We start from the raw sequence: 25,222 nt of genomic DNA, 5'->3' as shown, positions 1-25,222 counted from the left end.
CTTGTCGGGTGACCTGAGTCCACTGGGATGTCTGGACATGGTGTCTGAGACGCAATTCTTTCGGCCTGGGATGTAGCACATCTTGAAACGGTATCGGAGGGTCTTCTCTTTTAGATTTCGTAAGCGACCATTGGAGATTGTATCTAAAATCCGTGCCATAATATATTTGCACTTTTGGCTAATTTACCATTTTTCGAAAATTGAAGTTCGAGCGAGAATGTCAATTTCAGGCCCTCAACTTGATTTCATCGATTATTTCGATCTGGGAGGGATTTATTGGTTTCTAGGCTATATTTCAAGCCCTACTGGACCATTTTTAAACTTTTGGATCCTCAGATTCTAAGGTCCCAAGTCTTAAGTCTAGCGTTAAAACTCAGAGTTAAAACTCTACCCTTCGAACCTACTTTAGAGCACTTACAAATCGATTGTGGTTTCAAAACACCCCGGTGAATTTCCCTTTTGTGCCAAGTATTTTGTCCCTGATTGTCTTTGAAAATTAAAAATGCCGATTTCTGCTCTGCGGGGGGTCTAAAATTAGGAGAAAACCCCTTAAATGTGAAAAATAACCCTTTTCCGACCATTTTGAGGCATTTTCATTAGGTCAAAATCAATTTTTTGTGAAATATTTAACTTTTTGAAAAGGTGCAATTTACGAAAAGTCAAAAAGGTGAAAATTTCAGAAAATTTTGACTTTTTTTCAAGTTTTAGCCCCTAAAATTGACGAAAGGGGGATTTTGAGCCCGAAAAATTGCTTCAAACTTGAAATTAGACCCCCCGCTGAGCAGAATTTGGCATTTTTCAGTTTCTGAGACAATCCGTGCCATAATATATTTGCACTTTTGGCTAATTTACCATTTTTCGAAAATTGAAGTTCGAGCGAGAATGTCAATTTCAGGCCCTCAACTTGATTTCATCGATTATTTCGATCTGGGAGGGATTTATTGGTTTCTAGGCTACATTTCAAGCCCTACTGGACCATTTTTAAACTTTTGGATCCTCAGATTCTAAGTCTTAAGTCTAGCGTTAAAACTCAGAGTTAAAACTCTACCCTTCGAACCTACTTTAGAGCACTTACAAATCGATTGTGGTTTCAAAACACCCCGGTGAATTTCCCTTTTGTGCCAAGTATTTTGTCCCTGATTGTAGTGAGCGATCAGAGAAGACACCCAACAAGGGTTTGTGATCGACGGCAACGATGAGATTATCGCAGCCCAAAACAAAGTGTCTGGCTTTGTCGAGTGCATCGGCTACTGCAAGGGCTTCACCTTCAATGGGGGCGTAGCGTGATTCAGCAGCATGAGTGAACCGACTACCAACGAGTACTATCTTCCAACCAGTGTTACAACAGAAAGGCTTGATTTCAGGGCAGTCGCAATGCTTCTGGAACAGCCAGTAACCAATGCCGGATTTCGACCAATCGGTGGCAAGGCACGTTGGTTTTCGTTTGTCGAATATACGGACACCTTTTTCAATCTCTACCACGATTTGGCGTTTGGATTCATCGAAGATCGTTTGCAGTCCTTCATTCCACTGGAACTTCATCGTTGGTTTCAGTAGGGAACGGAAGGGTTCCATGAACGATGTCATACTGAAAACATATGTGACTTGATTCACAAGACCAAACCATGAACGTACATCAGTGAGATTCTTTGGTGTCGGGAAGTCCATGATGGCTTTGATGATTTTCTCGTTTGGACGGACAGAGGTAGGCGTGATTTCAAAGCCGGCAAACTCGACTGTGTCGGCACCAAATGTAAATTTATCAGGGTTCAATATGATACCATTACGAGCGCAAAGGTCAAGCCACTGTGCAGTTTGATGAAAGCTCCCTTCCAAGGTATCTGCCCATAGTAGAGAATCATCAACAACTTTGATTTTGTTTGGGAAGTCACTGGCTATTTCATCAAATCTTCTTGTGTAGCCGTCACCAGACGAAATGTAACCCTGTGGTGCAGTGCAATATCGGTAACGACCCCAAGGGGTGATAAAGGTAGTAAGATGCTTGTCTTCTTCACAGAGGGGAACACTGTGGTATCCATTCCAGGCATCTGTGACGGTTTTCTTGACATTGTGGGGAACTGAACGTACTTGATGGAATGGAGACTGAGTATGATGGGTTTCTCTAGTTGCGCAGGCATTGAGGGCTTGGAAGTCTACGGTACGACGAGGCTCTCCATTTTTCTTGGCGCATACTACCATGCGATGACACCAGGTCACAGGTTCCCCAATTGGCACCTTTTCGAGGACCCCAAGTTGTACATCTCGGTCCAGATCGGCCTTGACTTTCTCTTGCCAGTGAAATGGAACAGGAATTGGAGTGTGGTGAGCTGTAGGTTCTGCGGACTCATCAATCTGGAGAGATAAGGGAGGTCCAGTCATCATCGGCAATGGTTGGTGCTCGCATGTGTTGAAAGTGCTGGACTTGTAGTGATCTAGTAGGAAGTCCTGTAGCTTCTGTCGATTCTCGTCTGTCCCTGCACATGGGAGATCATTAGGCAGTGCCGGTGGAGGTTCACGTTTTGGACAGTTGCAGCCAATTGTTGTTGGTGTTGGGAATTGTTCGGGATGATTGAGGTGATCGGTCGCTGATTTGAGGACGTCAGCTGATGCAACTTATGATACTTGTCAGCCATGGCTGGGAAGCTGGAGGAGATGATACCCAAGTCAATGCAAGCACCTTTGCTGATGAAGAATTGGCTGGTTTCGTTGGTGACATACACCAGCTGTCGTGTTTCTTGGATGTTGTTTGAGCTGGACGCAGGGCTGTTGATCCTTAGGATGATGGCACCAAGTACCTTGATGGGATTGCCGTTAGCTGCTCGCATCTCCATTGATACTGGGAGAAGGTCTGCTTTGGTTAGTCCAAGTTTCTGTACGCACTTGAATCCAATTAAACAACTTTGACATCCGGTATCAGCCATTGCAGGGATGGTGATGGTCTTCTCAGGATGGTTTTTGATAGGTTGATATCCAAGTCGACCGTAACTTTCATCATCAAGATGACGTCTCGGAGGATCTGTTCGGTGTAGTCAACCTTGTGTTCACAGTTTGGACAATCTATGAAGTACTTGCAAACATTGGCTTGTCCTCTTAAACGGGCGCAGAAGGACCGGATTGGTTCATCTCGATCTTGGTGAGAATTATTAAGGTGACTCTGGCAATCATGGTGTTCTCATCTCTCACTGCCAACGACTTTTTACGGCAGCCGACGAAACAAGATGGCAGCTTAGCTACGAAAATTGAGAACAATTTGAAAAACTAACTTTCCTCCAGCTTCAAAGTATCTACAACTATCTGCAACAATCTGCATAATCCTTCAACATACAATAATCAAAGAAACTGCATTAATAACTATCAATAACTTGCTTCAACTGTCTTCAACCAATTTTATCATAAACTCAACCATGGCTGGAGGAGATAAAAAATCTACATCATCAAACAAAAACCTCAGATCATCAACCAAACAATCATCAAAGAACCAAGAACCGACTGAACTCATACCTGACCTCTCAACATCAATCAACTCTACACCAATGTCACCTGCAGTGGTTTTATCCAATAGTCCCAAGGAACTTAGGGCAATTATTGCTGCGCTACAAACAAAAGTAGACTACTTATCTGACAAAGTTGACATTCTTGGTAAGGAGGTTATATCTTTGAAGAAAGACTTGACCATCAATCAATCTGCCCTGGCTATCTCAAAGATAACATCGTCACACCTGAGAAATGAATTGGACCGACAGGAACAATACTCGAGAAGGAATTGTATTGTGATGGACGGTGTGGCTGCTACACAGAAAGATACGCCTGACGAGCAGACAACTAAAGCCAAGAAAATTCTAATAGAATCTTTTCCAGATGATGACGAAATCATAACTGGGTTCGACAAAGCCCATCCAATTGGGCCCATTCTAAATGGCAAACAATCATACATTATGAGGTTTGACAAACATTCGGTGGTCTCCAGAATCTACAAAAACCGCAATGATCTCAAAAAAAGAGGAATCACTGCACGTCCATCGCTAACCAAAACCCGATCTTCAACCTTACGACTGTGTCAACATTCTGCTGAAAGTATCAGCTCGATTAAATTTGTCTTTAGTGACATTGAGGGTAACCTCAAGGTCTGCTTCTCCAACAGAAACCTCAGAGGCAGAAATGTACATGCATTCGAGTCTGAGGACGACTTCAGACACCTTATCCTCAATCATGAACATGCAACTGATTTCCCTCAAGACACCGACACCAAAGAAAAATCTGTACTAAAATAACTTTTTTCAATATGGTTCTCACTTCTTCTTTGTTGCCGTAAGATTTAAACTTTATTTTTTATCTTGTTTATCCTTAACTGAACTTGTTTTAAAAGCCTTCTGTATGTACAACTGTTCAATATGCCTCAAGTCTGTTAGCAACAACTGCAACTGCATTCAATGTGATATTTGTGACCTATGGGTTCACCAAAAAAAATGCTCGGGCCTCAGTCGTGAAGAGTTCCAATCCTTTAGCGAGGATAATAATAATGACAACTGGTATTGTCCACGTTGTATCAATAATGCCCTTCCCCTCCCCCCAGAAGAAAGCATACAGCAGCCTGATGCTGGCGGCCCTAGTCTCAATGAAAACCTTAAATCTATCCTCTCTAACCTTAATGACATAGTTACTGGTATAACAACCAGTGACAATGATGAAAATTTTGATGACATACAATTCCAATCTAACACTTGCTCTTATACTACATGTGAAGAATTTAATTCGCTTCTATCTCACAAATCTGAGGGTCTCTCAGCATTTCACCTCAATATATCTTCCATCTCCAAACACTTTGACAAACTTCAAACCCTTTTATCTCAGCTCAACATTAATTTTGACTTTATAGGTATTTCTGAATCAAGAAATACAACTGATGATGAAAATCTTGCTCACCCTAAAGAGGGGGAACACGATTTCCCCTTAGAAAATTACAAAAAATTCTTCACCCCTACTGAGTCAACAGCTGGAGGAGTGTCCCTTTACATTTCTAGATCCCTTATTCCAGTTCCAAGGAAAGATCTAGATAGCATCTGCTATCTAGCTAAAAATCTTGAGTCCATCTTCGTAGAGATCCCTAGACCTGCACAAAGCAACCTTGTTGTGGGAACAATATATCGCCATCCATGTATGTCGATAGACCTTTTCAATACTAACTATATTAAACCTCTAATACACAAATTATCAAAGGAGAAAAAACAAATTCTCCTCCTTGGCGACTTTAACATTAATCTTTTGAAATGTGATGAAGAACCAGTCAACTCCTTCCTGGACATTCTAGGTTCAAACCTCCTACTTCCTCATATTCTTGTGCCGACCAGGGTTACTGATCACTCTAAAACTCTGATTGACAATATTTTTTCTGGACCTGCTACCTCCATGACAATCTCAGGAAATCTTTGCTATACAATTTCTGATCATCTGCCTCAGTTTTGTCTCTTTCCTGAACTTAATTACAACAAAATTAAGGATTTTGGTCCATATCTAAAACAAAATTGGTCCAAATTTGATAAGGACAACTTTATCAAAGACTACACTGCAATCGACTGGAATGCTCTATTTGACAGGTTTGACCTAGATCCTGACAAATGCTTTAACGTGTTCAATGATAAAATGAAAGTGCTTGTAGATCGGCATGTGCCCACTGTTAGGCTCACCAAACGTGAGATAAAATCTAAGCTCAAACCCTGGATTACACCCGGAATAATTAAATCAATGTCTAAGAGAGACTTCTACCAGCGAAAATCTCTCAAATCAAAATCCCAAACCATTGCTGACCACTTTGGCAACCTTTATGCGACCTATCGAAACCAAATTGTAAATCTCTGTAAGCAAAGCAAAACCAATTATTACACAAGATACTTTCAAAGATATTCAAAAAACATGAAAAAAGTTTGGTCCGGGGTACGTGATATCATTTCAACGAAGGACCAAAAAAATTCTAAAATCTCTATTTCAATTGATGGTCAGGTCCACTCTAGCCCTGACAAAGTTGCTAATCACTTCAACAATTTCTTTACGTCCATTGCTGATAATATCAGAGAAAAAATTCCTCCATCTTTTCAAAACTTTTCCAATTTCCTTAAACACAGAAACCAAAACTCCATATTTCTTAGGCCTACATCTTCTGATGAGGTTGCTAAGATAATTGGGTCCTTTTCTTCCTCTAAGTCATCTGGACCAAACAGTATTCCAATAAAAATCCTAAAATTACTTCAAGATAAAATCTCTAAACCTCTCTCTGTTTTAATAAATCAATCCTACACAACTGGAATTTTTCCCAATGTACTAAAAATTTCTAAAGTAATTCCAGTCTTCAAAAATAAAGGATCTCCACTAGAAGTATCAAATTATCGCCCTATTTCTCTCTTGTCCAATATCGAAAAAATATATGAGAAAATTATGTATTCTCGAGTTATTGAACTTTTCAACCAATTTAACCAAATTTATGCACGACAATTTGGCTTTCGAAAAGGTCACTCAACCTCTCACACCCTGATGAACATTCTAGAGCGAGTTCGAAATCACCTTGACTCTGGTGGGTTTGCATGTGGTGTATTTGTCGATCTACAAAAAGCTTTCGATACCGTTGATCACGAAATTCTTCTCTCAAAATTAGATCACTATGGAATCAGAGGATCTACTAAAGTCTGGTTTAGTTCATACCTGTCCAATAGATCCCAGTTTGTTTCAATTTCAGGAATAAAATCAAACTTAAAACCTATTAAACATGGTGTCCCCCAGGGTTCTGTTCTCGGACCCCTGCTTTTTCTTATATATATCAATGATCTCCATCATTGCATTAGAACTTCTGAGACCTATCATTTTGCTGATGACACACACCTCCTTAATCTTTCCCAAACCGTTTGGTCTCTCTGTGGTAGAGTAAACTCTGACCTCAGAGTTCTCGTCAGCTGGCTCAATGCAAACAAAATATCTCTAAATGCCAGCAAGACAGAATATATTATCTTCAGGTCGAACAGGCGTCCCCTTGACACTATTCCAAGGATTGAAATCTCAGGTCAACGCCTCACTCCAAGCAAAACCATAAAATACCTAGGTGTCCATCTGGACGAACATCTCTCTTGGAAACAACATGTTGCCGTTGTTGCCACTAAACTACGTCGAGCTAATGGAGCTATCTCCAAACTTCGTTACTACCTTCCTCTTCCAAATCTTATCAATGTATACCATGCTATCTTCTCTTCTCACATTCGCTATGCTTGTCAAACATGGGGTCTTTGTGATAATACTGTGACACATAGAATCCAGGTCCTGCAAAATACAGCAATCAGGCTTATGACTTTTCAAGAACCCAGAGCATCGGTTACCGTAACTTACTCTGAACTCAAAATCCTAAAATTCTTCGATCTTGTTGAAACTCTTAACATCATGTTTATATATCGCTATCTCAACAGATATCTGCCTTCCGATTGCCTTTCCACTTTCTCCATTTCCTTAATCCCTCATGACATTGAGACTAGAGCTAACCATATCAGCCTTCTCTTCATCAAAAACGTTAACACAACAACCTTTGGCCTTCACTCGCTTACACGGCTAGCTTCACGACAGTGGAATAACTTACAAGAGCATCACGATGACAAAAATCTCCAAATCCTTGAACCACTAGACTTAGTATCACATGTCCGAAAATTCTACCTTAATAAATACGCCCCTCAACCACCTCCTCATCAGGAACAGTAATTGCACACAGAATGCTTCTTAGATGTATATTTTTCACTAAAAAACTAAAAATGTAAATATTTAAAAGTATATTTAAAAAACATACCACTAAGATTAGATTTTATTTAGATTAGATTTTACAAAACTTTTATTTTATTTTAATAGTTTTCATTTCTTTATTAGGTTGCACCATTTGTAATTAGGTTTCTAAACGTGGTGTCCCTTCCTTCGGGTAAATATATGTTTTGAATTGAATTGAATTGAACTTAATAGCAGCTAGTACCTCATCTTCAGTTTTAACAGAAAGAGTTCCTACTGTGGACCTGGTAAGGTCTTTGCGTAGTTCATCGTCGCAGCATTCTAGCAGTTGGAGGACTCTCTCTTTTCCAGTAACTTTGGTTGCTGCAACATATTCAGCCCATCTGGTTGTGAAATATTGCCATTCTTCGCTGGTACCGGCGGATGATATTGATGGCCTCTTAACTCGTTCCACTTTAGCAGCACCTTGTTGATTTGGTGAGCTGGTATGGACAGCATTGGCATGTGCTGTGATGAGAGCGGCGACAATTGTGGCATCCAGGTCAGGTGTGACGTAGTCACACGACTCGATTGGGCATTCGACAGCAGGCATCTTGTTGAAAAACCAGGCGATCAGTTCAATAAAGATCAAACATAGATAGGCATGTTTACCATTTACTTAGTATATTTAGATATTTATAATGTTTGATCTAAAATACAAGAAAGGAAATATATATAATCGTTATACCTACTAAATACTCTCTATGCAGGAGTTTTAATAATTCAACATGACAGTGTAATTAGCAAGAGGTCTATTTTGAGCCAAGATTTACCCATATCATTAATGTCACCTTCTTCAAATCCTTGTGATTGTCCAATAATGTTATGATAGGTTGCATAGAGGTGAAATAGTTTTGCAAATTTCTTTGAAATGTTTTTCGCGTAATTGTGTCTATATCAATTACTTCCAACATCTTTTAGACATGATTCCCAATGAAACTTCTGCTGTGGTATGCTTGTCGCTCAGGCTTTTTTCCAAACATTTCCAAGTTTGCGACAGTCACCCCAGTCTATTATTCTGTTTTGTTTCATTAAGAGATAATAAATAAATATATAAAGTATAGAAGAGGTTTCACATCATTGTGTTTCAATCAAGGACTGTCTATTTGCTTTGCGTTGGATTTATTGTCGTTGTGACATGTGAACTCGAAGAAAGACTTTAAATAGTGAAATTGAACATATAACGAACGACCTCTTATGTACAGAAATATGGATCATTTGTGCCCTCTAAAACAGAGGAGCCTCACTGAAAGTGAAGCAATTACTTTATACGCTAATTCGCAATCAAACATGCACTATCACCTGAGTCTATTTAATTCCTAGAGGGTAATTGGTCTTCACAAACAATACTCAACATGGGGTTGGCTGAAGATCCTCCTTACGCAAAGAATAAAAAAACAGCCGTCCAGAAAAAGATAACAGAGAACTTTAGCAGACGGGACGGGGCTTTTTAGTACGGCTGGAGTGACGTCATAATGCCGTCAAAGACTACGCCGGCCGTACTCGAAGATAAACAAGTTTAGCAAAACACCACGTAGGAGAGCACGGGAGAGTAATCGAATGAAGTTGCAATGTCAGCAAAAAAAACAAAAACAAAACATAGCAGCAGAAAATGTAAACAAAAAACTTCAGACTGACTGCTGTCAGGCAAATCATAGAAATAAAAAATTGAAAATCATGTCTTTGAGAGATGTCAGAGAACAGATTTTATTTGCACATAACAATGGTGTTATTGACGATGAAGAATTTATTGCTCTATTTGACTTAAACAGGAGTAGAAACCCAGATTTTCCATATTGGAAGTATGATCCTTTCGATCTAGATAAACTGTCAGATGATGAATGCTTGGCAATGTTTAGATTTTTAAAGAACGATATTTACAACTTGGCTGATGTCTTTCAATTACCAGACAAAATTTACTGCCCAAATAGACAAAATTTTGATAAAGTGGAAGCACTATGCATATTGTTGAGAAGATTTGCTTATCCAAGTAGACTTGGAGACTTGATTTCATTATTTGGTAGATCTGTACCTGAACTTAGCAACGTTGTGTCAACCATGACAAATTACATTTATTGGCATTTTGGACATCTTTTAACAGATATGAACCAGCCATGGCTTTCTCGTGCAAAGTTGGCAGACTATGCAAATGCAATTCACCAGGCTGGGGCTGCATTAGAGAACTGCTGGGCTTTTGTTGATGGGACTGTCCGACCATGCTCCAGACCTGGTGAAAATCAAAGAGTGGTATATAATGGTCACAAGCGTATACACGCAATAAAATTTCAATCCCTTGTTACTCCAAACGGAATGATAGCACAACTCCATGGTCCTTTTGAAGGGAAAAAGCATGACAGCTCGATGTTAGTTGAATCTTTTCTTTACAACCAACTTATGAATAACAGTTTTTCACCGAACGGTGACATACTTTGTATTTATGGGGATCCAGCGTACCCATTACGTGCCCACCTTCAAAGACCTTTTCAGGGTGCACGACTGACACCCCTTCAATCGCTCTTTAATAAATCCATGAGCTCTGTCAGAGTTTCTGTTGAGTGGGTTTTTGGAGATATCGTGAATTATTTTAAGTTTCTGGATTACAAAAAGAACTTAAAACTAGGGTTGAGCCCTATTGGAAAGATGTATCTTGTATGTGGACTGTTACACAATGCACGCACAATTTTGTATGATAACACAACTGCTAAATACTTCAACTACGTGGAAAAACCTACTTTGGAAAACTATTTTCAGTGATTAAAAAGGTGGTGTTAATGCAGATATTGTTATCATCTTTAACTTGTGGAATTTTATCAAAGTTAGTCATTATTTTTTGAAAATTTTTATCTTAAATCCTAAGTTTGGAATTTATACTTAAGAAAAGAGTGTTAACACTTTAACTAAAGAAAAAGAAGATTGTACAGTATAAACTTGACTTAACCCTCACACAACAAAATTGAAAAATGATTAAAAAGTTCTTATTTTTACAGAGTGAAAGAGTATTAACTGTTTTTAGAATCACTTGTCAATCTTGTAGTGTCATATACCTTTTGTCTAGGTGCCCTTGTCTTTGTACTTAAAAAGAAAGGAATTTTAGAACAATTCTGAGACTTAACTGATCATAATGAGCAAAAAATAAGAACAGCTGATTCTCAACAAAAATTTATTGGTTCTTATAAAAAAGAGTGTGTGACCAAAAGTAATTCAACTTGTAAAGCTTTTTCTCAAAATACTCTTAGCCTTCCCCACCTAAAAAATGTCCAAAATTTTCTAAATCACTGTTCATGACTTTACTATTTCCAATTGGAATTCAATTTAGTAAGTGACCAAAGAGTTTTCAGAGAGAATTTGGCAAGCTGTAGAAAAAATATCAGTTTTGCAAAAACAGGTCTAAAAAAGTAAGAGAGAATAACCAGGAATTTTGAAAATTTTGAAGCCAATTAATTTCATTTACGAAATGTCTGTGTTTTTGTTAAAATAAGTTAAACTTTGTATAATTCAAGTATAAAATTTTATGTACAATTCAACCAATAAATATATTCTAAAAATAAACAATCCTCTATACAGTATGTAACAATTTTTAAAATTTGATCATAAAAAGCCAGAATATTCAACTTTTAAAATAAGGTGTTTTAGAGTAAGAAGGTTGAACGTGCTTTCAAAACTACTTTCAGGACACACAGCTGCTACAGCAGATAGCCATTTTTCATTTCCAGTTCAGGGTCGATAAAATACTTTCTAGCAAAAAATAAGCATTATTTTTGAAAGAAAAAAACAAATCTAATATCATTCTTCATCTGTAAACATATTTTGTCTATAAACTTTCAAAAGTTCCTGTTGTTGTGTTAAAAGCATCTGCATCATTTGCTGGTTCATTTGTTGTTGCTGAGCCTGTTGTGCTTGTTGCTGTTGAATCAAGGCCTGAAAATTTTGAGCCTCAAGTCTCTGAATTTCAATTTGTGCTTTTTTCAATTCATTGTCTTTTTCAGATTTCTCTCTCAAATAACTGTACGTTTCACTACCAGTTGATCGCTGACGTTTACCTTTCGTGTTTGCACTGCAAGTTTCATCATTGTTTTTTCTTTCAAAGTCTCTGAAAGATTTTCCATTGCTTTAGCTCTTGCATCACTGATAGCCTGATTTTCAGACTCCACTTTACTTTGTTTTTCTTTCGACTTAGCATCAAATTCACTTTCACATTCAATTATTCTTATATTAATATCCTCCAATAATGCCTCTGATGGTTTCAACACGTGATTCGCACCCGAATCAGCACGTTCTGCAGCAAGTTTGGCTCTGAACCTTGTCAATATTAACGAGAAGTGTTCCCTGACAGATCTTTGAGATACGTTGAATTTTGGTTGTTCAATCGAATTCAATGTTTCTGAAATCCTGGACCAGGCTTGCCCCTTTTCTCTTGAGCCAGTTTTGTAGGCAAATGGTTGCACGAGGATTATCTCACGACAAAGCATTTCATCATGTGGCTCAGTCCAGTTCATTGTAGTCCTAAAAAAAAACGAGTGCAAATATTGTAGAATTTGTAGAATAAATCATTGATGAAAAAAATAATCTTTGCAGGCAGGAAGAGATCAGCATCAGATGACCAAAACAAGCCAAAATACAAAAGAAGAAAATGACATGTACAGCACAAAATTGAGGCAATATATTTGAAAGATATATCAAGCCTTAATCTATACTAAAAAGAAATGTTAAATGAACTAATTTTCAAATAATTCATGACAAATAACACTCACGTTTTGTTTGCCATTTTCACTACGTCTAGCTGCTAGTTTTGAGGTCGACTGCAAATACAGGACGGAGGAGAAGGGTTTTCCTCTTCTAGCGGAGCATGCGCAGAACATCCAACCGGACAAATTTATGACGTCACACCGCCTCCCCGCCATCTCCCGTCCTGTTGCTAAAGTTCTCTAACATTGGAGAGGATTTGCGCCATCACTTCTACGTAATGATATCATCAAGCGCTCCACAAATCTTGCTTGGATTTGGCAAAGGATTCGTAGACTTTTTAACTTTGTACAATCAGAAGTGAATTTCTTGAACATTGCAAAAATTTTAAGGAAACCTAATGAGTGTTAAGAGACATTCTATCAACGAAGTGTAGGCCTCTTTAAGATAGCCTATTGCTCGTAGCCTCTGGTCTTCATCCTGACGGAGCCCCTCCTACCACAGACGAGGTTATGTCACCCACCACTGAAAGGTTGACTGTGGCTTTATGGCTTTCTTTAATAGACAATCGATTATCAGGCTATGTTGCCCGTGTTTACGCCCATGATTTGCAATCATGCACCCTCAAGGACATTCAACCAAGACTTTCACAGTCAATGGATTCCCTTCTAGCTATACTTTCCACACCTAGGAGGATATGCAGATCCATTATACCAGATCAAGATACCAGTACAGCAACAACCGTAATGGTGGTAAAGGGAAAAAGTAACAAACAGTGTTTTATATGTAAATCAGTTGTTCGTCCCCACACCTGCCATGCCATTAATGAATGCTGGTTTGTGTCAAAGTTTGAAAAGATGGAAATCGCTAAAGCTTTTCAGGTCACAGTAGACCAAGAGGAAAATCGATCCACCCCTCGCAGCAACAAGCAACATCCATAAGCTTGACATCAACTCTCCACCTATTCGTTCTTCATCGCCACCAGCAACTGACATGGTAACTGTTCAAAAAGTTGAATGCGACACCTCACCATTCTTCTTTGCTTTATTCAAGCACCATCCATGCCATGTTAACATCGATACCGGGGCAACATCTTCTGTTGTTTCACAATCGTTCGTCCACCGTGTTGGCATTCCAATAAAATCCACCCTCCATTCCGCTCGATCTGCCAACAAATCTAACTTGCCAGTTTTAGGAGAGGTACACTTCACAATGAACTTTGGTGATCACAACCTCCCAATAACCGCTTTAGTAAGTCTTTATTTTTCTTCTTTCTTATTTTTTTTCTTAAACCAAAAATTTTTTCTGCTTTGTATTTGGAGGCCCGGAAAACCCGAGTTACAATGACTCGAGTTTCAAACCCCCCTTATGACGTCATAATTTGAGACTTGTGGCGTCACATTCGTCGTAACTCGGGTTTTTGTAACTCGAGTTTTTGTAACTCTGGTTTTCCGGGCCTCTGGTATATGTAATCACATAATAACGAGTGTAATTCGAGAATAATTGCACGTGTGATTTTTTTGTTATTAATTTTCCGAGTTTGAAAGGACGAGGAAAATTTTAAACAAAAAAATCACGAGTGCAATTTTCGAATTGTACGAGTTATTATGTGATTACGAGCTAATCACACAATGGGTTTCACTAGTTATTTCCCCTTAGGAAAGTAAATTACACTGATAGGTATTTTTCTCTTCTCTCTCTATAGATTTTTACCTTTGTTTCTTTCTCAAAAAATGAATTTCAAATGCAATTAAAGCGTTCGATGAAAAATAACTATAAGAAAAAACATTAAAATCAATATTGTAAACATTGGCTTGGCATTGAATAGTGTGATTAACGATTAATTGCTCTCTACAGGAAGCAATCAATGATGAATTGCTCTCTATGAAGGGTCGCTAACATAAGAAAAAATAACTCGTTGTGCGATTAGACGATGAAGCACAACCCAATTCCAACAAGTTTGACCAAAAATAACAATTTTTAGCTCAAGTTTGAGCAAATTTGGAAAATAAAAAACGTTAGATTGCCTCAAAGTCTAATTACAATAATAGTAGTTTTTACATGGAAGAACGATTGAAAACTGCATCCATTGTACGCTTTTTTTTCAGAAATCCCCATAACTTTGGCGATGAACATGAAACTTTGTAGAATTTTCAAGCTTTTTCACTTCTAATCATTGTAATTTTTTACTCATATATATGCAGATTTTTAGTTTCACAAAGAGAAACTTTACAAATTCAAAATTGAAGATGTTGCGTCGGTTAAAACTAACATACATTCTTAAAATGTGATGAAAAGGATTTTATTATAAAAAACTTTTGTAATGTCCTTGGGACACTTTTGCAGATAGATATTTTGTGAATATTGAAAATTCAATTCTTTCACTAAAACTCTACCCACAAAAATTTTCGCAGCTAAAAAAGCGGCTGCTTTCAAATTTTGACAGATGATTGATGACTCGAGTGTGTTAATGAGGTGAATTTTCTGGTCTGTAAAATTTATCAAAATTTGCAATTTTTATAATGAAGGGTATTGAGCTCAAATTTAAACGTATAAACAAGTTCGGAATATTGTGTAATTGATTTAATGTGAGAATATAACCTTTTAACTGAAGTTCAGGGCAAACTCTTTTGTTAAAACTGTCAAAAACCGCTTTAAAAAAAAAAAAAAATCGAAAATTGCTTTTTGATAGCCAATACAATCGCTGCATTTACAGGTTTAGTGGGGCCCATTACTCTGCTAAAGAAAATTCATTGGATTCGAGGAAACATCAAAATTACAGACCAGACAAAGAATTACGTAATGCCCTCTACAAGCCACTGTGATTGGCTGATCGGGAAAAAGACGCGGAATCTGATCGGCGTAGAAAAAAAGTGAAGTTTTTTTAAGAAGGAGGCGGGGAAGAAAAAACAGGCGAAATGTCCCAAAATGAACTTCAAAAATCAAGAAACTTTCAAAAATTGAAAGGAAAGAAATGAATTTTGTTCTTCTTGTGGAATATTTTATAGGTCATTCATAGGACAGGGATGTATTTAAACTAGAAGGTCTAGATTTAGAACAAGAAAACGAGGTGACTTTTTGAAACACAATGCACATCATATTTAAACTTTCTGTTGCTCAGACATAGAAATTCCAGAAAAAAAAGACTCCAAAACCATCTGAAATCCATTTTTCCACATCCTGAAGAAGAAAAAGAAAGAATATAAATAAATCTAATATAAATCAAGGTTTGTGTCATCATTCCTTAGAGATAAAGAAGATACTTTCAGCGAGACAGGGATGGTTAGCATAATTACCCATCTTTTACTTCCATTCTCTTTATAGACCATACATAATAGCATAACATAGCATTTTAATCTACTTTCTACTTTGATAGAAGTTTCACAACTTCCTCTTCAGTTGATAATGAGAAAATTCTCTTGCTCTTGTCATCTGCGACTTGAATAATATCAAGAATCCACAATTAATAAAAGTTAACTAACCTTTGCTTTATTGCAGTTGAACTCCTGCACGCATTTTAAATTCGAAAACATCTCAAAACTGAAGAAACCTCGGTTGTTTCTTCTTCCCATCTTCTTCGTTCTTAAATTGCACTAACATCATTATCATCATTGACAACACCAAAAAAAATCTAAAGCTTTTTGGAGAATAAAATAAAGAATTTTAAACAACAAAGAAGTGAATAAAAATCAAAACTGAAGAGCTATAACTCTGGGCAAAAATAATGCACTCCCAATAAACTTGTGCATTCAAAATACAGTAAAAATTACTGAGATGTGTTTCCTGATTATACATCATAATTCTTTGAAAGAAAATATATTTGACTCTGTTTCATGAAAAGAATATACAATATTTAGAAAAAGAAAATATCAGAGTCCTTCCACTCTCAGAAAAAAAGATTTCAATGATTTCGAAAGATCAAGAGACAAATAATATTTTCCGGACTGTCCAGATTGAACATACTTACTAAAATAAATTGTTTCAAAACATTCGAAAACATTTGCGCGCTCGTGTGAACACTTAAAAACATTCGATTTTCAGAGCGCTGTTTACATTTGAAAATTCGAATATATTTTCGGCGTAAAGCTCTGTTTAGACTTAACCCTATTTTTATCAGGGGGTGTTTTCCACCAGGCTGGCACTCTTTTGCTAATAGCTCACTGAAAAATTTTTTTAACACTCTGAAAGTTTTTGACTTTTAATATAATCCTATTAGCAGTATGTATACCAAATTTTACAATTATCCACCGACCAGATCATGTTTTATGACTTTTTTGTGCAGGCATATCATAAAATCCAGCTAAAACCCTGTAAAATCCCAAAATCTTAAATTTATCATAACTTTTGATCCAGGCATCCAACTGACTTCAAATTTTGATAGGTTTTAGGTAATGATAACTTTTAAAAAATATTCAAAAATTTTTAAAAACGGCTGACGTCATCAAGAATGACGTCATTGTTTTTTAAAAAAATTTTCTCATTTTCTGCATGTATTTTAAACGTCAATTTTAATTAGTATGTTAAAAACCGGCAAATATGTTAAAGATAATCTTTTTGGCTTTTAGAAATTAAAAACAGAATTGAAAAATCTTCATTAGTTCAACTTTAATTGCTAATTTATTGAAGAGTACTTTTCAGATAATTGTGAAACTTTGTGATGACGTCATTACCTTTATGATGACGTCATCAACCCAAATTTTTTTCTATGAGCTCCTTTTATGGTAGACAACATTTCTGCCAAATTTCAAGTCCATATCTTTTCTAAATCAAAAGTTATGCAAGGCTGGTGGAAAAAAACCCACCCCCCCTTGAGAATACAAAATCCGAAAAAGCCTGATAATAATAGGGTTAAACACGAATGGTGGTACAGAGACTGTGGCACACGAAGCATATCACATGTTAATAATTGCAATGAGTTGCTGTATGGAGTCATCATCAAAGCGAAAGCCCTACATAATACTAAATTGTGGTCAAACTTATCAAAGTCAGACATGGGGAAGATAGAGAAAGCACACCACATGAGAGCGTCATATAATTTGAAGAAGTTCAAAAGCTCATGCTTTATTACCAAAATCTTTAGACCTTAGCACTCCAACCAATAACAAAAGAATAGTGAAAAAGGTTCTCAATGAACAAATCTGGACATTGCGGTTTGTATGATGTAGTGATGAAGTCGAGGAGAGTAGAGTTCAACCCCGACACCACCAGCTTTTATAATACACAAAACGATACTCCGAGCGATGATTTTTTTGAGACAATAACAAAAACCTGGTGATGGAAAAAAGAGGTGAAAAGTGCAACCAACGTAAAGACACTAACTCAATTAAAGGAACCAAAGCAAGATGTTTAAACATACTATTATTAAAAATACATAATGATAGAACTGCTGACGAAAAATGCACAAAGTCATCGACACAACTGATGCTGTGACCTCTCTGTGATGCTCGGCTCTGGCTGGCACTACAAAATATGACTGAAATCAGAGACAATTTTGAACAATGTATTACGTTCAAAATTCTTTTTTGCGAAACATAGAGAAAGACACCACTCAACACGTATCAGATAGAATATCAAATATAAATACAAAAGAAATAATAACTATGACTTAACCTTGGATCTAAGAAATCACTTGAGGGAAAAGGTTTATAATACAACTAAGAAATTCATTTTAAAAAACATTATTTTGAAATTATTACTATTAGGAATAGCAAGGAGGAGGAATAGACCTTTTTTCAAAGAGGCCACCCTGTTGAATAATTATGTAGTCCAGCAGAAAAACAATGATAAAACCATGCATAATTATTACAATATGCATGATACAGTAATTATGCATGGCTCAATCATTGTTTTTATGGCTGGACTACATAATTATTCAACAGGACGACGATGAGCTCATTTTTTTAATTTACCTTGTTCTCTATAGTCCTTTTTGGAATAATTGATGTCATAAATTGTATGCAACCTCCATTTCTATACTAGTGAGGGATAGGAAATATAATTTTGCCGTTGTTTACATTTTATCTACTTATATACCAGTAACAATAGATAACACAATTAGAATGTACGCTTTCTAGCATTAAGCATTTTTCCAATCCGTTATATAGGTGAAATTGAATTGTTAATTGTGCAATCAGATGGAAGAATTTACACTTTTTTTTAGTCATTTAAAGCTATCTTCTTTTGTATTAAGCCATTTCCATGCAAATAAACCAGTCATTAACATCTTATTTCTTCTTAAAAGTTGCTTAGATTTTGCATACTTTTTTAAAAGGAATTTCACCACTGCAAATTTGTGCTCCACATTTTTGCATACAAAAGAAGATAGTTGCTGCAATTCCAAAAAGGTCTATTCATCACTTATGGCGAATGGAGATTTAATTTTGACAAATTAGTTAATGAGTGTAAATCTGCTCTATTTTGCCCTTTTCCAAGCAATTTTCATGAAAAAATCTAATTTTGAACCAAAGTTATTTTGGTGAGTAAGGAAAACATTTAATTTAGTTTTGAAGAGAACTAATCTTGTTAAATCTTGTCTAAATTCCCTAAATTCACAAAAAATTTCAACACACAACAAAAATTGTAATCTTTCTAGAGCAGAAACAGCAAAAATCTTTGAAAAATGTGATGTTGTTAGGCCTTTCTAAGCATGAAAGTTGTTTTGTTGATGGCGTTCAATGCAAATTGCTTCTGATTGATTTTTGTTTTTAGAAAGTGACTGATGAACAAGGAGGAATTATTTTTTGGGTCAGTCGGGTGATAATGCCCTACAAAGATTTTTGTGATTGCCCCTTAAAACCTCAGAGACGTAGAGCTGCCTAAAATTTCTGCCTGTTAAAAAATTGTAAATATATACAGATATTTTAAATTTTATACTGTTAATATATTTTACGGACAGGAATTTGTAAATTTTGCCCACTGTGATAGGAGAGATTCAACTGGAATGAATAAACAAATAATAAAATGAATGACATATTGTTAGTTTAGTGATATGGTAATTTTGGTAATAATGTGAAATCAAGACAAGTGAAGTCATCCAAGTTAACTTTAGATAATCCAAATTACATAAAAGTATCTACCTAGGACGATATTTGTGCAAGATTTTCTGAAAAATAAAAAAACATTTGCTTGACGATTTTTAAACAATAGCCCCTTCAGTATACATTCATGCTACATTAATTTGTGTATCCTGTTTTACTTGTTCAATTTGAATAATGTTATATTACCGTTCTCTTTAAATAGAAAAATGGATTTATTTTTTTGTATTCATTGCAAAAGAAAATATTCCAAATCAGTATTTTACCGATCTCACAATAATCGGAAATGTCAAACAAAGAAGATGGTTTTGGATCCTCCAAATATTCTCATAGAAGATGGGAATAATAATTATGATGATCCCAATGATGCAGAAGAGAATGAGTATAATCATGATGACAATGTCTCAGGTATACGAAAGCAATTCAGTAGGGTGTTTGAAAGACAATATTTTTAGTCAAGCTGTATTCGTTTGTTTAATATTTACATTATGGGAATATATAATCTTGACATTAAGGGATCAGATAGTTTTTTTATATTCGACCTAAAGATGTCTCCGATGATGGTCCTGAGAAAAACCTTCAAATTTTTTGACCCAATTATTTTTCAAAGCTAAGATATTTGATTTTATAATGTGTAAAATTTAGTCTTCACACGCCTTACGATAAATTTACAATTTTCAACGTTATTTAACGTTCACAACGTTTACGATTAATATTTATATTGTTTTCAAGCAAAAATATCAATTTTTGAAGGTCTTTCTCAGAGCTATGGGAGATATTTGTCAGTGAAATATAAAAAACTATCTGATTATCTCCCTTTAACTATCGCATCTAGAAAATTTAATCAAATCAACACTGTATTTCAACAATTTTCATTTGTTAAAGATAATGAACAAGATGCACCAGAAGACAGTGGAAATGATCAAAACTCTGACGAAAATGATGTGGAAGACGATTTTCCTCAAGATCAACCTGAAGATGTAAACTGTCTTTTATAACTTTTTGAACACAGCCTTGCTTGCTTTTTAGGTTTTGAAAACTTTCTAATTCAAATTCAATAACAATATTTGGAATAGCAATTTCTGAATACTAAGGCAAACAACCAATTGTGTCATTTGCCAAGACATATCTTTGTTAAACAATCTGGACATTATGCTCATTCGCCTGTTGTATTTTTTTTCTGAACTTGTTTATTACCAAACAATTGAAATTTACTTTAATTTTTAAGGTTATAACGGAGGTGTGGGACGAAGAAGAAATTCCTGATTTTTTTGAGGAGGAAATAGAAGAAGAATACAGTGAAAGCTACCGAAAAGTATCAAGTGCACTTAAAGAATTACTGAAATGGCAATTGAAGTATTCTGTTTCTGATGGATGCCTTAATGCCCTCTTAAAGGTGATAAAAGTTTTCTTGGCAGCACTCAACGTAGTTATCAACTCTAACTTCCTTACCGAAGTATTGGAGCTTTTACCAGAGACTCTTCACAGCCTTAGAAAAGTTACTGGAATCAACAGGGATGATTTTGACCAATATATTGTTTGCCCTGAATGCAACTCACTTTATAAGAAGGAAGATGTACTTGTTATTGGTTCAGGTAAGCACTCTTTTTTGTTATCATATAACACCCATGTTTCTTGACCCGATGGAAAACTTTAATCAAATGGATTAACATAAAGGAACTAAATGCTTTCAATTTACAACAAGATGAAATTTTTTGGATAGGGACTTAAGCTGAATGTTACCAATATTCTTTTCTCAATTGGAGTTAGATTTTACTGCAGTTCTCCAATGAGGATCAAGTTTCAGGGTATTTTTATCACCTTGACAATCTTTTGGCCTTTTATCTAAGGGATAATAAAGGGTCATATCGGATCCACCAGGTCTGTAACACAAGCCTGCAATACTTAAAAAGAAATCCAGGACTAAGTCTAAGATTTATGAATGCTTTCACCTTTTAGCTCTTTTTCGAAAATGGGATTAAAACAATTCGCTTCATAACATAAGGATGAATCACTCTATAATCGATCAAATCTACTTGTTTTTTTTTCTACAGATGGCAAACCAAAAGCAAAGAGATGTTCGTACGTACCGTTCAAACACCACCCTCAAAAAAGATTCCGCACCCCATGTAACGCAGAGTTGCTGAAGAAAATATCAAATGCTAGTGGAAGTAAAGAAAATTTTTATCCAAAGAAAGTTTATTGTTATCGTGGCATTAAAAGATCGTTCCAGGAAAAGCTATTGAGGAAAGGATTTTTGGAAAATTTGCTCTCTGCACCACAACGTTCATCGAAATATTCTGATATTTACGATGGAAAATATTATTCTGAGTTCAAAGATGCTGATGATTTACCATTCTTCAACGAGAAAAGAAACATTGGGCTTCTTGTGAACTTCGACTTTTTTAATCCGTTTAAAAAATCCAAGTATTCACTTGGAGTTGTGTATGCTGTAATTGTTAACCTACCACGTAAAGTCAGATTTTTGTGGGAAAATGTTTTGGTATTGGGGATCATACCGGGACCAAGAGAACCAAAATTACATATCAATACATATTTACGTCCATTTGTCGATGAACTTCTTATAGCCTGGTCTCCTGGTATCAAACTGGTGGAGCCAGATGGTTTAAGTGCACAATACCAGTTTGGCCTTTTCTCTTTGTCGTGTGACTTACCAGCACTTCGTAAAATTGGAGGATTCTTATCTCATAATGCAAAACAAGGTAAATCACAAACGTTACACCAATTTGTTGCGATTTCTTTTCAGCGTTAACTTCTTTTGTTTCTAGCTTGTTTTGGCATTAATTGTAGATATACTTTCAGGTTCAACTCAACAATAGGTAATTTAAACATTCAAATGTGTGTTTGTTCTTGTAAAATGATATCGTCATCTGGTACTTCAGCCACGAAAGAATTCGATTCGATTCATTCTTTTTTAAAATGCTTATTTTTTTAGGATGCAGTAAATGTACTACTAACTTTACAATCGATACAAAGTCGGAAAATGTACGCGACATTGGTGGTTTCGATCAGACAAAATGGACAGCAAGAAATGGTGAAGATCATAAGTCAGCTGGATTTGCTTTGTTACAACACAACACGCTAGAGAAAGTCAAAACAGAAGAAAGAAGGACTGGAGTTCGATTTAGTGAACTTTTCCGCCTCACTTATCATGATCCTATTCGCGGCCACGTCATTGATCCAATGCATAACTTGTTTTTGGGTAAGAAATAAAAAATTTTCAAACATTCCTTTGTTCAGTTATTATTCATTCTATATTGTTTGATTTAGCCAGTATTTCTCCATCAATTCGTCAAAACTGCCGACGACTTTTAACTACCTAACTCTAAGTGATTTGCAATGAACAATTATAAATTATACGGCTCAAGTAAACTGATCACGAAAATTTGAAATAGGTTAATAGAAAAGTGAATTTCTATGGCAAGGGAAGCATAGTTTTGTATTGCCCTACTGACTGACAATTTTACAATATGGGACATTCATTGAGACAGAGATGTAAGTAACTTTAATTTTCAATCTATTTTTAGGAGTAGCGAAACATGTGTTTAATGTATGGGTGGAGACCGAAACTTTGAACAAAACAAACTTCGACACCGTTACTGCGAGGCAAGAAAAGTTACGGATTCCCTCTGATGTTGGGCGTATCGCTAAGTCTGTCAGTGAAAACTACAAGACTCTAAAAGCTGACGAATGGAAACACTGGACGATGGTTTATTCCATCTATTGTCTAAAGGACCTGATTCCAAGACGTGATTTGGTTATTTGGAGTTACTTTGTTCGAGGTTGTTTTCTGATTTGCAGACCGGTCATTACGGAGAAAGACATCAAAGATGCCCATGATCTTTTTGAAAGGTTTTGTACAGATTTCGAAAAAAGATACGGTTCGATCTATCTTGTTCCTAACTTGCATATGTCATTGCACATCAAGGAATGCCTTAAAGACTTTGGTCCTGTGTATGCATTTTGGTGCTTCGGTTTCGAGCGGTAAGTTCCATTATGACACCCCTGTCTCAGTGCCCCGGTAGAACTTTTTCCCTCAGTGGGGATGAAAATTTCTATCAAAATGCCAATGGGGATAGAAAATCTATTGTTTCCAGCTCGAAAATTCCAGTGGGGATGGTTTTGGAGTGCAAATTTTTTACATTCAGCTTTCAATGGGGATAAAATCATAGAGCAATTTCGCAGTGGGGTTGAAATTGTAAGATATTTTTTCCACACGATTTTTTGGACTATTTTTCCACCGGGGTGGGGGGGGGGTCCACCGGGTCTGTGACACAGGGGTGTATTATGTTATCCTGGATTACTACTGGAAAAGTTTGTCATCTTTCGCCTTCATTTCTTTTTACATGCTTTACTTATTGATAAATGCATTGCATAATGTTGATAAAAAGTTGTTTTTTTCTAAATATTTTCCTGATTTTCTTGAAGATGTATCTTTAATTTTTAAAGAAAAATAGATAAAACGTATACTCAATTTGTAGTTCTTCTCTTCTTTAAGGTACAATGGTATAATGGGCTCCTTCCACACGAATAGTCATTCAATTTCTGTTCAGTTAATGAGGAAGTTTGTAACGTTTTCAAAGCTGCAAGAAAACAATACCGACGAAGCACAAGATGAAAGAGAATATGATTACACTAACATCCTGCGTGTATTGGAAAGTGAAGTTATCAACGAAGCTTCTTTTGATTCTAGCTTCGAAATTTTGAAATCGGCAAGCCGTAGAGCAAGATTTGACTCTGAGACACTGGAAGAGCTTCATGAAATGTTCACCTCATATTGTAAATTTGAAGGTCTTAAGTGTATTTCATCTGTCGGACGCAGTGCACTTAGAATGAAAATAGGAAATCAAATTTTTGCATGCAACCAATACCGTGGATTATCTCCTTACAGTTATGTTATTGCTCGCTGGCATGATGATACTGGATTCAGCTTCCGCCCAGCAATTATTAAGAACATTTTTGAAGTTCAGGCAACAGTAAGTGGGAAGGTGAACAAATATTGGGTAGCTCAGTTGGACTGGTTTAAGGATTTTGAAATCAAAGAAGGGACAGAGGAAGCTATTAAGAAATCAAAAAAGAAGAAATTTCATTACGGTAAAAACTCAAACATCACAGTTTGGAATACAACTTTTGAAAGAAATTCAAAAAACGCCTTTGTCCCAATGAGATGTATAAAGGAACGATTTGTATATATTCAAGAATCATTGAAGTTTGATGACGGTCCTGATACAGTAGTTCTATCTATAAGATTGCCATTTAATTCTTTTTTGTAAATAATTGTAGTAAAGCGATTATGGAGTAGAAGGGACGGGAATTAATTGAATTAAGTACGAGGAGATTTTTCATTATCAAAAAAGAGCAATAAACAAACCAGAACTTCATCTAGATAAAATCTCTACACTAGAAATGGAATAATTAGAAAGCCTTTGTGGTGTACTTTTTTTTACAATCGTAAAAGTGAGTTTTTTTTACACATTACTTTGCGTTAATTGGATAAAGTAGGTAACAACATTGATAGCACTCGATTTTGTAGGCATGTAAATAGATTAGGCTGAACAAAGTATTTACATTTTATTTCTCATTTCAGAAGAAAATTTGATTTGAATATTTCATTATCCATCTACCACTATTTTTCACTCCAAATACTCCAATTACAAAAAATATGAACAATTTATTTTTGCATCAAATTGCTGTCC

At 36.0% G+C, this 25,222-nt stretch overlaps 2 protein-coding genes and 1 pseudogene across 2 annotated transcripts; 2 read left to right on the top strand and 1 right to left on the bottom strand.

Moving 5' to 3' along the window:
* Window positions 1–9,217: 9,217 nt before the first annotated feature.
* Window positions 9,218–10,580, top strand: LOC136798507 (uncharacterized). Its single transcript, XM_067055130.1, has one exon. The coding sequence runs from the start codon at window positions 9,349–9,351 to the stop codon at window positions 10,540–10,542; it is 1,194 nt and encodes a 397-aa protein (XP_066911231.1). The 5' UTR covers window positions 9,218–9,348; the 3' UTR covers window positions 10,543–10,580.
* A 915-nt stretch (window positions 10,581–11,495) lies between these two features.
* On the bottom strand, window positions 11,496–12,708 carry LOC136798532 (mediator of RNA polymerase II transcription subunit 12-like; annotated as a pseudogene).
* A 7,013-nt stretch (window positions 12,709–19,721) lies between these two features.
* On the top strand, window positions 19,722–25,125 carry LOC136798411 (uncharacterized). Its single transcript, XM_067055018.1, has 8 exons — window positions 19,722–19,913; window positions 20,391–20,485; window positions 20,734–21,100; window positions 21,560–22,228; window positions 22,462–22,728; window positions 23,054–23,510; window positions 24,025–24,502; window positions 25,114–25,125. The coding sequence occupies exons 1-8, from the start codon at window positions 19,808–19,810 to the stop codon at window positions 25,123–25,125; spliced, it is 2,451 nt and encodes an 816-aa protein (XP_066911119.1). The 5' UTR covers window positions 19,722–19,807.
* The last annotated feature ends 97 nt before the right edge of the window (window positions 25,126–25,222 follow it).

Source organism: Clytia hemisphaerica, unplaced genomic scaffold, assembly GCF_902728285.1.
Source record: "Clytia hemisphaerica strain Z4C2 unplaced genomic scaffold, Clytia hemisphaerica genome assembly, whole genome shotgun sequence".
Lineage (NCBI taxonomy): Eukaryota > Metazoa > Cnidaria > Hydrozoa > Leptothecata > Clytiidae > Clytia > Clytia hemisphaerica.
Note: the sequence above shows the minus strand (reverse complement) of the source record. Positions and strands in the feature narration are given on the sequence as shown.